The 15,850-nt window shown below is 39.3% G+C and overlaps 1 protein-coding gene across 6 annotated transcripts in view; it reads left to right on the top strand.

The window, feature by feature from the left end:
- The first annotated feature begins 4,229 nt into the window (after window positions 1–4,229).
- The window catches only part of LOC144592139 (single-stranded DNA-binding protein 2), a 285,013-nt gene continuing 273,392 nt past the window's right edge, over window positions 4,230–15,850 (top strand). For 2 of the 6 annotated variants that reach the window (XM_078396548.1, XM_078396546.1), the window contains exon 1: window positions 4,238–4,345. In XM_078396548.1, the coding sequence (XP_078252674.1) occupies window positions 4,290–4,345 (56 nt within the window). In that variant the 5' untranslated portion in view covers window positions 4,238–4,289. Of the gene's footprint in view, window positions 4,346–9,401; window positions 9,567–15,850 lie in introns of all 6 variants that reach the window. The other 4 variants (XM_078396549.1, XM_078396547.1, XM_078396552.1 and 1 more) reach the window with 4 other exon arrangements.

Below are 15,850 nucleotides of genomic sequence, written 5' to 3'. Positions count from 1 at the left end.
AAACAGCATTCTGGTAAACCTCTTCAACACCTCTTCTAAGCCTCCACATCCTGCCTGTAAAGCAATATGTAATTTTCTCTCCTATAACTATTCTAATATTTTTTTCAGTGCAGAATGTGCTGCAAGACTTCCAAAAATAATAAATAGGAATAGGGTAATTTTATGATGTCTAAATTTATGGATTTAACTGAAATTTGTGGAAATCCACTTGTCAGAAGCTGGGAAATGACTATCACTTTAGTAAGGACACCATATACTCCAATCAACAAAGGTTGGATAGTTTTAGTAGGTACCAAGAGATCCAGTGAAAGATCAAATTGGTTGGGGTGATAGATAACTAGTTGACCTAATGCCATGCACTTCATGACCAATATCTTATAACGGTTGAAAGGCAAAATGAATAATTATAATCATGGTAATATTTTGTTCAGACTCTCTGCCCACATTGAGTCAACCTCTATCCAAAGTAAAAACAGGCCTTTTCTTTTAACTTGAGACATTAACTCGCTTTTTCCACAGATTCTACCTGATCTGTCTGAAGTAGGGTCTCGACCTGAAACATCACCCATCCTTTTTTCTTCACAGATGCTGCCTGACCTGCTGAGTTACTCCAGCACTTTGTGATTATTGGGCGTAAACCAGCATCTGCAGTACTTTGTGCCTACACATACCCATTTGCTGATCGATTTCAGCAGTTTCTATTTTTATTTCAGATTTCCAGTTTGTTCATTTGATTTTCAGTCCATGTTTAGTATATTTTAGTTTAGTTTATTGCCATGTGTACCGAGGTACAGTGAAAAGCTTTTGTTGCGTGCTAACCAGTCAGCAGAAAGAGAATACATGATTGCAATCGAGCCATTCACAGGGAATAATGTTTAATGCAAGGTTAAGACAGTAAAGTCCGATCAAAGATAGTCTGAGGGTCTCCAATGAGGTAGATAGTAGTTCAGGACTGCTCCCTAGTTGTTGGTTGGATGGTTCAGTTGTCCGATAACAGCTGGGAAGAAACTGTCTCTGAATCTGGAGGTGTGGATTTTCACACCTATATCTTTTACCCGATGGGAGAGGGGAAAAGAGGGAGTGACTGAGGTGTGACCTGTCTTTGAGTGGTGAATCAATTCATTGCCACAGAAGGCCGTGGAAGCCAAGTCAACGGATATTTTTAAGGCGGACTTTGACAGTTTCTTGATTAGTACGGGTGTGAGGGGTTATGGGGAGAAGGCAGGAGAATGTGGTTGAGAGGGGAAGATAGATCAGCCATGATTGAATGACGGAGTAGATTGATGGGCCTAATTCTGCTCATAGAACTTATAAATTTATGATTATGTTGGTGGCCTTGTTGAGGCAGCGTGTGGTGTAAATGGAGTCAACGGAAGGGGGTTTGGTTTGTTTGACGGTATGTGCCAGTATGGTTTCAGTAAGGGTCTGACGGTCTTTGACCTGAAATGTCACCTATTCCTTTTCTCCAGAGTTGCTGCCTGACCCGCTGAGTTAGTTTCAGTTTGGGTTATTGTTTATCATTTGATTTTCAGTCCATGTTTAGTTTAGTTTAGTTTATTGTCACGTGTACCTTGCGTGTTGTTTAGTGCAAGGTTTAAGAGTGTGGAGCGATTGTAATGTGAGTTTGTAGATCTGCTTCTGTGGCTAGAACGCAAACAGTCGCCTGTGTTGGGCGCCATCTACTGCAGCATTTTGTGTCTATCTTTGGTGTAAACCACCATCTGCAGTTCCTCCCTACACAATAGAACCACACAATGTGTTTTCTATCCATTTTTCCAGCAGTTGACTCCAGCTTTTTGTGTACAATATACATTAATGATTTAGATGAAGGGATTAAAAGTAACATTAGCAAATTTGCGGATGACACAAAGCTGGGTGGCAGTGTGAACTGTGAAGAGGATGCTATGAGGATGCAGGGTGACTTGGACAGGTTGGGTGAGTGGGCAGATGCATGGCAGATGCTGTTTAATGTGGATAAATGTGAGGTTATCCACTTTGGTGGCAAGAACAGGAAGGTAGATTATCATCTGAATGGTGTCAAGTTAGGAAAAGGGGAAGTACAATGAGATCTGGGTGTCCTTGTACATCAGTCACTGAAAGGAAGCATGTAGGTACAGCAGGCAGTGAAGAAAGCTAATGGTACGTTGGCCTTCATAACAAGAGGAGTTGAGTATAGGAGCAAAGAGGTCCTTCTGCAGTTGTACAGGACCCTGATGAGACCACACCTGGAGTACTGTGTGCAGTTTTGGTCTCCAAATTTGAGGAAGGACATTCTTGCTATTAAGGGAGTGCAGCATAGGTTCATGAGGTTAATTCCCGGGATGGCGGGACTGTCATATGTTGAAAGATTGGAGCGACTGGGCTTGTATTCACTGGAATTTAGAAGGATGAGAGGGGATCTTATTGAAACATATAAGATTATTGAGGGATTGGACACGCTAGAGGCAGGTAACATGTTCCCATGTTGGGGGAGTCCAGAACCAGGGGCCACAGTTTAAGAATAAGGGATAGACCATTTAGAACGGAGATGAGGAAAAAAATTTCACCCAGAGAGTTGTGAATCTGTGGAATTCTCTGCCTCAGAAGGCAGTGGAGGCCGATTCACTGGATGCATTCAAGAGAGAGTTAGATAGAGCTCTTAAAGATAATGGAGTCAAGGGATATGGGGAGAAGGCAGGAACGGGGTACTGATTATGGATGATCAGCCATTATCACAGTGAATGGCGGTGCTGGCTCGAAGGGCCAAATGGCCTACTCCTGCACCTAATGTCAATTGTCTATCCCTAACTCATATCTAACTCAATGTGTAGGAAGGAACTGCAGCTGCTTGTTTCAACTGAAGATAAACACAAAATACAGGAGTAACTCAGCGGGACAGGCAGCATCTCTGGAGAGAAGGAATGGGTGACGTTTTGGGTCGAGACCCTTCATCAGACTGAACTCTTTTTGTGAGTGTCTATGTGTGGTGTGAGTTATCTCAGACTATGTCTATGTCTCGGACTATGTCACTGTGTTTACTATGTGTGGTGTGAGTTGTTTCAGACTATGTCAATGTCTCAGACTAAGTCTATGTCTCAGATTATGTCACTGTGTCTGCTATGTGTGGTGTGAGTTGTCTCAGACTATGTCCATGTCTCAGACAATGTCACTGTGTCCTCATAACGAGAGGATTTCATAACAAGTGGCCTTCATAATGAAAGGATTTGAGAAAAGGAGTAAAGAGGTCCTTTTGCAGTTGTACAGGGCTCTGGTGAGACCACATCTGGAGTATTGTGTGCGGTTTTGGTCTCCTAATTTGAGGAAGGACATCCTTGCTATTGAGGCAGTGCAGCGTAGGTTCACGAGGTTAATCCCCGGGATGGCGGAACTGTCGTATGAGGAAAGATTGGAAAGACTGGCCTGTATTCACTGGAATTTAGAGGGATGAGAGGGGGATCTTATAGAAATGTCTAAAATTATAAAAGGACTGGACAAGCTAGATGCAGAATTGTTTCCCCCAATGTTGGGAGAGTCCAGAATGTTGGGGGCCACAGTATAAGAATACAGGGGAGGCCATTTAAAACTGAGGCAAGAAAAAACTTTTTCACCCAGAGTCTTGAGAGTTGTGGATTTGTGGAATTCTCTGCCACAGAAGGCAGCGGAGGCCAATTCGCTGGATGAATTTAAAAGAGAGTTAGATTTAGCTCTTCGGGCTAGCAGCGGAATCAAGGGGTATGGGGAGAAGGCAGGCACGGGTTACTGATTGTGGATGATCAGCCATGATCACAATGAATGGCGGTGCTGGCTCGAAGGGCCAAATGGCCTCCTCCTGCACATATTTTCTATGTGTCTACTATGTGTGGTGTGAGTTGTCTCGGACTATGTCTATGTCTCAGACCACGTCACTGTGTCCACGATGTGTGGTGTGAGTTGACTCGGACTAGACTCTATTTCTGTGTCTATATGTGAGTTGTGTGGTGAGCGGAGGCGGAGGTGGAGGCGAGGCGAGGCGATTCCAGGCCTGGTTTTGCGCCGCGCCGGCGAGGGGGAGTTGGAGCCACTCACCAGAACAGCCCGGCCGTTTTTTTCGAAAAAAATCCGAACTCCAACGGTTTCAAATCCCCCCAGCGAGCGGCAGCCACTCAGCCAGCCAATCGTGCCCGTCCGTCAGCCCGTTGCCATGGAGAAGGGGAGGTCTCGGCCGCGCGGCCGGCCAATGACGCGGGGCCGTGGCCGTGTCGCCATGGTGACGGGGTTGTTCCCGGGACCCTGATGGCTTGACAGGTGCGTGACAATCCAGCTCTTCAAGCATGTACGCCAAAGGCAAGAGTAACACTGTACCTTCTGACAGCCAAGCCAGGGAAAAGTAAGTTTGCCTCAGCTTTTACGGGGAAACCGACCCCAGATTCAACTCCGGCGGGTCCGCAATGGTATAGGGAGATATCAAACTCCAGACTGTGTGGTTTGTGTGACAACATTTAAGTTAATTCCTGACACCCAGTGGACTCAGGACAAGAACTGGCCGCTGTTCTCTTGACACCGGCACGCTGGGTGCACCGGGCTACAGTTTAGGGGGTCATCGAAGTGCTGTTACGATTGCTGAAAGTGTAATCGATTGAGAGGAGAAAAGCAGTAAACTAAGTTGCGCCGGTTTCTTGGGGGCTTGTTCTGGTGTTGTGGCACTCTGCGCGCAGAGCTATTGCACTTTTTTTTGGTGGGACTCAGGGAGACGAGCTACTTTACTGAGGTGTAGGATGAACTTAGACCAGAAATATTGAAAGGAGCTGGAAAGGACAAAGCAAAATAGAGGCCAAAATTGGTATGAGAGAATAGGTGTAAGCTATACGTTTCATGCCGAGATTGTATCCTGTACCAAAACGATATACTAGTTACAGTCCTGGAATATACATCGAAAATGCGCATTGTACAGGCAATAGTGGTTAATAACTACTTTGGAAGGAAAGTTTGGGAAATGTATAAGTTTATATGTTTTTCATAATATCACCGTTCCGAGTTTGCATCCAAACAGTAGTTACTTCTCGCTTTTTACAAGATGCTATTCAGAGAACTGTAAACGTCATGTTGTTGTTGCGACGAGTAATAAAACAAACACTCAATGCTACACTTTTTATTTTACATAATTTTGCTTGTTTGCTATCGGTAGACCTAGATATATTTCTGCTAAGGCTAAGCTAAAGGGCAGCTCGTAGTATTTAGAATCGGAGTTTGCCTTGAATTTTAATCATGAATTTAAGAATTTTATAAATGCTTCTGTATTAATTGGCAAACAATACTAGGATTCTGAGCGAGGGAGCAGCCAAGTCTAAGTTGCATGGCGTCTCCCCTTGTGCCATGTTACACCACGCTGCGTTAGGAATAACCATAGAAGAAGAAAACAAGGGAATGTAATCTGCCAGCTGTAACTTTTTTAATTAAAATAAATAATAGCCATTTGCTTTGAATTACTCATTCAAATTGCATTTAGTTGTATATTAGTAGCTGTTGGAAGCAAGAACAGATCTGTAATGTTATCGTTTTGTGCTGGTGCTATAAATGAGTCTTAAGGTAGCTGTACTTTTAATTAAGAACAATACAACTCTGCAAAAAGTGATAGTATAATTTATTACCTACGAACTTAAAGATTACTTATTTGAAAATAAGGGCACGTGAGTTTCTTCTTGCTTTTGTTGTTTATTTACACACGAGTATCTACATTTGTAGTAGTGGGCATGCTGCTTTTAAAAAACACTTTGAAAATAAATATTGCTCTTATTTGGGACTGTTTGTGTTGCCTGCATCTTATTTGCCCACTTTTAAAACATACCAAAGAATAAAACAATCTATAAATGTAAAATAATGGCAATGTCAGTAAATGCAAAAGTGCAATGACTACATCTAAGTTTCTCAAGTGAACCTTTCCAAATGAAAATTTGCATCATTATTATGAACAGTTTTGCTCTTTACAATCCCAATATTTGTTTGCTTGAGATTGATTGTGAAACTGAAATATGTTTTGGAAATCTGCTTCCACAAGATTCTTTGTTTACAAATACATGCACTGTTGATGCTGATTATTATTATTGAAATTCATTAAAATTTTAACAAAAATATAACAATGTTAATTTATATTGTATTTCTGCAATCATCTTCAGATCTGTAGCTGAAATCTGATATAATGTGGTTTCTAACAATGATCATACCTCATTCATAAACTTGGCCTGTAACTCACTTGTGAAGAAAAAATGGGGCAAATTTTACTTTGATACTTTCATATTACATATTTATATTTACTCAAAGTATGCACTTAATAAAGATGGCTAAAAGATCAATTCAACCTCAGTTTTAACAGCAGAACTGAAAAATAATTTTAGTAGATAGCGAAGAGGGTAAGGGAGCAAAATCCTTAACGTGAAATTAATTTGCATTTGTCAGCAAAGGTCCGGTGGATATTTGATTTGCAAGACTGGCTGCCAGTTACAGAGGTGATGCTGCAATTCCGCAAATAGCGTGTTGTATTTTGGAGCACTGTCATCGTGAATGCATAACCTGCAGCCTAATAATGAGGGCACCACCAGTTGATTCTCATGGAGAGTGAATTACAAGCACCTCCACCACTTAATGTCTTTAAACCTGTCACTTCATATCGTATTTCATTGATGTTGTATATCAGAAATTATAATTTTATGAAATGAAACTCTTTCTGTGTACAGTTGCAATCTGAAATAAGCTTTTCAACAAACAACTTTCTTTTCAAATTTGGAAGATAGGAAACTTAACAAAATTGGAAACGTAGAATGCTTCTACTTTGGAAAGGCATTTTTATAAATTAAATTGTTCACAGCAGGTTTGTATCTGCACACTAAAAACTACTCCCAAGTTACTTGACATTTAATTTATTAAATCCTCTTGAAAGATATGGCACACAAACTAATCTTGATCATAAGATTGATCAGGACTGCTGATTGGAAGAAGTTTGATGCAGACTTGTTTTCCGTGGGATTCGCCCTGGACTAAAATTCCAGTCCAATGGAATTAATATAGGATGTTAATGTTCATCAGGTTTACCAACTAAATCTATCATTTGACTAAATTATTAGGTGTCTTCTGATACTTGCAGAAGTATGGAATTTGCATGGTCTAATTTCACGATATGTATTAACAGTCATTAAATAACATATTCTACATTTCTTTGATTTCAAGATTAATTTATTGTCACATGTACCAATTAAGGTACAGTGAAATTTGAGTTACCATATGATTTGAATCATAGGTCAGTAAAAAATTACTAGATGTGAAACAAATGCTGAAAATATTCAGTGGATCAGGGATGATCTGTGGAGAGAGAAACAGAGTTAACATTTTATATTGATGATCTTTCACAAAACTGAGCTCTCATGAAAGGTTATTTCCTGGAAAGATTAATTGTGTTCCTCTCCTGCATATGCTGCATGATTTTCAGGATTTTCTGTTTCTATTTTGGAATTTGAGCTTCTGTAGTTTTTTTGTAGTTTTATTAATTTTCACGAGTAATACTTGAGTAGTTAAAAGCTTGGGATGCTATAATTACTATAATTTTCATGAGGGTGATTCTGTTCGTAATATTTAACAGTTCTACCCCAGTGATACTATAACAGAATTCTTTGCAAAGGTGGAGAAAGCACAGTTGATCAATAAATGGACAAAACTTAACATGGAAGTCTGGCCTTCCTCTTGAACTATTTTAATATAGTGGTTAAACAATTTAAAATAAAAACATCAGTTAAAATAATTGTCAGTTGGATTTTTTGCAAATGTGTTTAGTTTTCATCCATTCATCAGAGAATATACTTTTTAATCCCAAATCTGTGAGTTGGGGATTAAAAAAAGATGTTCTCTGAATTATTCTAACCAACCATAGAAACCAGTCTTCAGGATTACCATGAAATATGAATAACGATGTGGATTTTGTGATTTTTTAAATATTAGTATTTTTGCAATTGACGTAAAGAGAGTTCACCATTTAAATGTGCAATGTGATTTGGTGTTGCAAACTTGCATGTAAAATGAACAGGAAGTGATTTGGGTATTTTTGTTGTATGTTCTAAATCATCTGTAATGTATATAACAGGGTTATATACCCTGTGTTACTAAAATTCTACATGGTTGGATAAGTAATACAGTAAATTTGTTGCTTATTCTGTGTTTGTGTTGTGACTGGTCTGAATATTTATCAAATAGTTAGTAATTCCCTCTACCTCCATAACTTCACACCTTCATTTTTAGCAATTTTTTCACTGAAAACCTAACCTTTGTTGCACCAATGCCTCTCTTGTTAACCATCCTCCATGAACTTTGTCTTATTGAGTTATTTGCTCTTTATCACTTACAACATCATAAGATTTTGTATTTACTGACTTGTAATGGTGAACACTGCTTCATCTCAAGATTTTTACCTTTATATTTATATCACTGCAAGCAATGTTTTCTGTTCCCTATTCTGTACACACTGAAACACCTCCTTTAACTACTTGAAATATCTCATCCTTTAATACTCTCCTTAAAATCCGTCTCTTTGATCAAACTGTTGATAGTTAATTCCAATACCTCCTCTAATTCAGTGTTTACTTTTGTCTAATTCGCTTTTGTGAATTCCCTCTGCGAAGTTCAGGAACAAAATAAACAGATTGTTAAAGAGAAGTATTTTTTAAAAACTTGCCTTTAACGTCTTGGCTGTGTTTAAAACTGCTATGCAAATTGTGATTTCCTTATGTGTAAACCAAGATGCCATTGTATACCTTGCTGTAAGTTTTAAATAACCTACCATATCAGGCAAGTATGAGAATTGATTTGCAAATCCCCCTATTTCTTTGTATCTTTTGTGCGATATCCTGAAATAGTTTTGAAAATATCTTTCCAAAGTTGAAGACATTGTTACTTTACCATTGTTTGAAAGTTCTTTGTACTTGTATATTTCACTCCAAATTAATTGATTTGTTAGTACTTGGAGAGTTCACTCAAATATTATAGTATGTTTTTCATTGTTGTTAGAATTGTCTCTTCAGAATAATAATAATAAATGACCAGGAGATAAATCTAGTTCATTTGCACTGCTATTGTGAATATTATTTGCAAACTGGCATAAGCATTGTGACATGAATAGTTATTTAATAGTGTATCAGGTAACATTTTTAAAATTTGTACTGACATTGTTGTATGCATATATTCTGGTTTGGGGGCAGTGGAGAGGTCAAGTCTTAATAAGCTAGGTTTTACTGCTTGGCCTTATTCCTGTACTCTCTTTTTTTTCTGCTGATAATTCCAATTCTAGCAGATATATAGATAACTAGTTCTGATATTGAACTCAGATGTAATTGTTAATCCACCAGTCTGCTCTTGCAGTTACATTTTTACCTAGTTTAGAATAATCATTATTTCATTTGTAGAATAAAGAATTCGGTGCATGAAGTCGAAAAAAACAATACCCAAGAATGCATGAAAATGACAAGATGGAGCCAAAAGTCAACAATATTTTACACTTTTATTGGAAAATTCCTGTGTTTAATGTAATGCTGTGAAAAAGTAACCAGGATATAAAGTTGTAATGTGAGGTAAATGTCCTGAAAAAGATGAGACAACATTTGTTTTGGATTCCAGATATGTTAAGCCTGGTAATCATAATGCATCCTTTAGCTACCTCGAGCTTTAATCTTATGTAGGAGAATCAGTTCCTTTGCCCCTGGAGACAGTTATGGCTGCACAGGCGGTAACATTATAATGTGTGTCATTTTATGTTGCTGTTTTCTCTTTTGTGAAAATGACAATTTTGGAATTTGTCTTGATTACTGTACTACATCATGTTTCTTAAAATGAGGACAAATTAATTCTGTTCCATTGTTCTGATCTTGGAATTATTGTTGCCTAAGTTGTGGACGCAATCATTCGGTTCAGGAAATTGCTTGGGAACTTCTTATAACGTATCTGGATACAAGTGAACCCTATTTTTGCCAACCTATTTTTTTCTTTCATGAGTGCACTATTATCAGATTTGCCTGACTGTAGAGTCTCGTCAAAAATGCTACTTCCAGAAATGATGCAGTTCTCCAGAATCCATCAATAATCGGGCTTTGCCCTGTGGCAGTAGTCACATCTGTGTCTAATTCCCATGTGGATGAATCTTTGAGAAGCATAGAAAATCTGATGATTGCATCATATGGAGTCAATAGTCACCAGGAGTCTAAGAGAGAATCTTTCATAGACTATTGAATCTTCTGCGGTTCATCGTCACTAAAGGAACGCCAACGTGGCATACATGTTGAAGCATACGCATGTCATTTAGCATAAATCACACTTTTAAAATAAAGGTGTTGCACAATTAAACTTCCTGCTCTCCTGCAATGTTCAAAAATAAACACTCAAAGTTTTAGAAATATACATCGGATCAAACAGTATCTGTGGAGAGAGGAACAGATTTCGCTTGGGTAGTTTACACCCCAGCGGTATGAACATTGACTTCTCTAACTTCAGATAGTCCCTGCTTTCCCTCTCTATCCCCTTCCCAGTTCTCCCACCAGTCTTCCTGTCTCCGACTACATCCTATCTTTGTCCCGCCCCCTCCCATGACATCAGTCTGAAGAAGGGTCTCGACCCGAAACGTCACCCATTTCTTTTCTCCAGAGATGCTGCCTGACCTGCTGAGTTACTCCAGCATTTTGTGTCTACAACAGATTTAATGTTTTGGGTGGATGACTATTCCTTAGAACTGGAAAAAGGTAAAATAAAAACTTGTTATAAAGATGGAGGTATTGAGAGAGCAATTGGAATACCTTTTTAGGGCAGAGACTCAATAAGACAATTGGTGGTGGTTCCAGTTGAGAGGCTTATCATTGCAGTTGATCTCTGTAGGAGACACAAATAGTAGGATATGAACAAAAATGGAGAGGGAAACAAAAATGCTGGAATTTTGAGATACTCAACACTACATTTGCTGATGATCTGAACATATTCAGCAGGCCAGATACAAATTGGAAAGACTGGTTATCTCAAATTGTTGATTTTGGGGTTGAATCCTGAGGGGTGTACCATGTCAGTTGAAAGATGAAATGCTGTTCATCAGGTTCATATATGAACAGTGGATAAGATGCCAAAGAGAGAAAGGTCAGAGTGTGCGTGGATAAAGAAAGTGATCTGCAATTTGGAGCTCAGAGTCACCCTCGGGACTGAACAAAGATGTTCTGCAAAGAGATCATTAAACCTACATCTGGTTTATTTGATGTAGAGGAGACTCCTTTATGGTAGAACATGGAACAGTACACCACAAGAACAGGGTCTTCAGCCCACAATGTCTGAGCTGAACATGATGCCAAGACCATTACTTATCTACCTGTACATTATCCATCTCCTTCCATTCCCTGCATATTCATATACCTGTCCCTACATTAAATGCCACTAATGTATCTGCTTCAACCACCACCCCTGGCAGCATATTCCAGGAACCCACTACCCTCTGTGTAAAAATAAAAACCTGCTGGATCTCTGAATACAGTAAATTGGAAGAAGTACAAATGAATCATCCATTCACATGTAAGACATTTTTGGGTCTCTCAATGATTAGAAGAGAAACAGGAGCAGATGTTATATCTTCTGCATTGACATGAGATGATGATGTGAGATGTGGAGTAAATGTTGGTGGAAATAGAGTAAACTAGGGAGCTGTGAGATGGGAAAAGTCCCTTCGATTTGAGGATGGTTGGGTGGAGATGAGATGCACCCTTATCCTTGTTCTGGATAAGGTGAAAAGGATTTCCATCAGAAATGCAATAATGATTATGGAAGCAGAAGTCCCATTCCTGATGGAAGATTATTGACTGAAAATATTACTGCTCTTTTCTTTCTCCACAATTTTTGCCTGACCTGCTGAGCATTTCCAGAATTTTGTTTTATTTCCAATTTCCATCATCTCTTGATTTTTTTTGTATGTTTTGAAATTCTATATTTTTAATTATGTTTGTTTAATAAAACTGCAGGGTTGCAAATGAGCTTGCACCGAATGTGGGTTGATCTTTTTAGTTTCCCAATAGAAAGCTAATATTTCATATTAACCTTCAGAACCAGAGTAAGATTTCTTAATTCGTTTCCTTTGCAAAACATTTGAATAAACTTACTTGGAAAATAAAATCACATTGTGGTTTAAATAATGGGTGAAATACACTAACTCTCCTTTCAGCAAGAATTAGTAGCAGAAAGAAACGATTTGATTCCTCATGCCTTCTCCACAATCCGCCCATGAGTGATTTTTTATTTTACCTTGGTTTCGCTTTCCTGCATCAACCCTAATCACCTGATTACCTTAATAATATTGTAAAAATCTATCAATCTTTCTGTGTTTAGGTTATATTCATTGACAGAACCTCCAGAACCCTCCATGCATAATGAATTCTGAAGTTTTATTACCCTCTTATTATTAGGGGGGGGTTCTCATTTCAGTCCTGAATAGTGATCTCTTCATTTATGACAATGATTCAATTTCTAGATACCCCCACATACCGAACCATCACTTCAGCATCTTCCCTCTTTGAAATTTTAGTATGTTTCAATAAGATTACCTCAAGAACATAAGTAAGAAGATTGCTTAATCTCTCCTAAAATGGCAATCCTGTCATTCAATAATCAATCTGGTGAACCTTTTGCTATAAAAGACACAAGGAACTGCAAATGCTGGTTTAGAAAAAAAGACGCAAAGTGCTGTGCAGAGATGCTGCCTGACCCACTGAGTTACTCCAGCATTTTATGTCTTCTATTACTATACGCTCTTTTGCAGGTATTCTTCTTTGGGTTGTGAGAGCAGACCAGTATAAAGTAAAAAATATATGATGTCACCACAGCTTTATATAATTGGAGCAAGATGTTACTAATCTTTTGCACAACTCCTCTTGCAATAAAGGATAACTTATAAACTTGATAATTGTACCCACCTCTGCAACTTCCCTTGGCAGCTTATTCCACATACCCATTACCCTCTGTTGAAAAAGCTGCCCCTCAAGTCAATTTTAAATCTTTCCCCTCTCACCTTAAACTTATGCTCCTAACCTTGCAAAAGATTCTGATCTGCACCCTCATGAGCCTCTATAAAGTCACCCTTAACCTCCTACTCTCCAGGAAAAAAGTCTCAGCCTCTTCCTATAGCTCAAAAAGTCACAAAGTGCTGGAGTAACTCAGCAAGTCAGAGAACATGGACAGGCAACGCCTTGGGTTGTGATCCTTCCATGTTCTCCGAGGATGCTACCTGATCCGCTGAGTTCCTGTAGCACTTTGTCTTTTTTGGTAGACCTTATTTCTCCTTAAAACACAATGCCTCAAGTCTCATTAACATCCTTGAATTCGTTTTCAAAAAGAATTCCAACTTAATCAGTTTAACTTGGCAACATGTTTGGCACAAACATTGTGGGCCGAGGCCCATTCCTGTGCAGTCTGATGAAGGGTCTCGACCCGAAATGTCACCTATTCCTTTTCTCAATGGATGTTGCCTAACCCGCTGAATTACTCCAGCATTTTGTGTCTATTTTAATGACATTTTTCCTGCAGCTGGGTTACCTGAATTGCACAAAATGCCTTTGGACAACTTATACATGATATCCTAATCCCTGTATCATGTATGTATACACTGTAAAGACAAATGTAGGTCCCTTACAATCAGAGACGGGTGAATTTATAATGGGGAAACAAGGAAATGGCAGAACAGTTAAACGAGTACTTTGGTTCTGTCTTCACTAAGGAAGACACAAACTCTCCGAAATACTAGGGGACCGAGGATCTAGTGGAAGGGAGGAACTGAAGGGAATCCACATTAGTCAGGAAATGGTGTTAGGTAAACAGTTGGGACTGAAGGCAGATAAATCCCCAGGACTTGATGGTCTGCATCCCAGTGTATTCAAGGAAGTGGCCCTAAAAATTGTGGATGCAAAAACAGGAAGGCAGATTATTATCTGAATGGTGTCAGATTAGGAAATGGGGAGGTACAACGAGACCTGGATGTGCTTGCACATCAATCACTGAAAGTAAGCATGCAGGTACAGCAGGCAGTGAAGATAGCTAATAGCATGTTGGCCTTCATTGCGAGACCATTTGAGTTTAGGAGCAAGGAGGTCCTACCGCAATTACACAGGGCCCAGGTGAGACAGCACCTGGAGTATTTGGGCAATTTGGTCTCCTAATTTGAGGAAGGACATTATTGCTATTGAGGGAGTGCAGTGTAGGTTCACCAGGTTAATTCCCGGGACTGACATATGATGAAAGAATGGGTCGTCTGGGCTTGTATTCACTAGAATTTAGGGGGATGAGAGGGGATCTTATAGAAACATATACAATTCTTAAAGGTTTGGGCAGACGAGATGCAGGAAAAATGTTCCTGATGTTGGGGGAGTCCAGAACCAGGGGTCACAGTTTAAGAATAAGGGGTAGGCCATTTAGGACTGAGATGAGGAAAATCTTCTTCACCCAGAGAGTTGTGAATCTGTGGAAATTTCTGCCACAGAAGGCAGTGGAGGCCAATTCACTGGATGTTTTCTAGAGAGAGTTAAGTTTAGCTCTTGGGGCTAAAGGAATCGAGGGATATAGGGGAACAAGCAGGAACGGGGTACGGATTTTAGATGATCAGCCATGATCATGTTGAATGGCAGTGCTGGCTCGATAGGCTGAATGGCCTACTCCTGCACCTATTTTTCTATGTTTTCTATGTTTATAAATGGCTCGATTGTAGTCATGTATTATCTCTCCGCTGATTGGTTAGCACGCAACAAAAGCTTTTCATTGTACCTTAGTACACGTGACAATAAACTAAACTGAACTGTACTCATTGTCCTAAGTGATAAAGGCAAGCCTTCCAAATGCTTTCTTCCTCTTCTTGTCTACCTGTGCTGCCATTCTCAGAGAACTATGAAACCTGCACTGTAATGAGGTGATTGGTTGATGGAGATAATAAAAACTGGGAACTCATTGGCGGATGAAATGCTGGGAAGGTAGAGGAAGATTTGTTGCTGATGGAATGCCTTTTGAAATGCTGCAAAGGAGGGGAAGATGTATTGCTGGTGGAATCTTATTGAAATTTGTAGACATTATGGAGGATGAGCTATTGGACGGTGGTTTAAAGGTAACAAGGCAAATCCAGTCTTTGCAATGATTAGGAGAATGGTTGAGAGCAGTAATGCAGTAAATACAGGAAACATTTTTGAGAGCATTGGCAACCGTAGTAGAGGGAAAGCCATAGTTAAGGAGGAAGGAAGATATTGCCGCAGCACTGGTATGGAGTGTCTTGCCTCAAAATCTTATAGAAAGGAGGGGGAAAATGGAATGGAATCCTTACAAGCAGAGGCTGTTGGGAGGGAGTGTGGTTGAGATAGCTGTGGGAGTTCATGGGCTTGTAATGGATATTGGAGCTCAGATTCCTTAAGTTTATTGTTTGTTTTGTTCTGCATTAGCTGATCTCACCAGGGCGGCTTTTAGAACATCACAATTAGCCGCAGTGCTTTCAGTTCATGAATGGAAAGTCAGAGAGAGTTTATGCTTTTGATTACAGTCTAGTGACCCGTGTTGAATATAAACATGCAGACATGGGGTGTCAACAACATTAGTTTTGGCTTGGGGCATTATGAATGAATAGCTTTCTAACGGTCTTCCCATACATTCACAGATATAAATGCTGAGTGGAGTAAGGTGCAGGTGGTCAATCATTCCTTTAGGGTGGAAATAGATTACTAATATGAAATTAGGTAAAGTGATTAAATTTCTGATCTAGAAATCATAAATATTTACATATTTTAAAGTTTAAAGTAAAAATCGAGTAATTCCTATGGAAAGCTGCATTTTAGATTTTCAGTTTAAGATTGTTCAGATTGTC

The sequence above is a fragment of the Rhinoraja longicauda genome, chromosome 3, assembly GCF_053455715.1.
Source record: "Rhinoraja longicauda isolate Sanriku21f chromosome 3, sRhiLon1.1, whole genome shotgun sequence".
In the NCBI taxonomy this organism is placed as follows: Eukaryota; Metazoa; Chordata; class Chondrichthyes; order Rajiformes; family Arhynchobatidae; genus Rhinoraja; species Rhinoraja longicauda.
The sequence above is the reverse complement of the archived record's forward strand: the minus strand, read 5'-3'. Positions and strand labels throughout refer to the sequence as shown.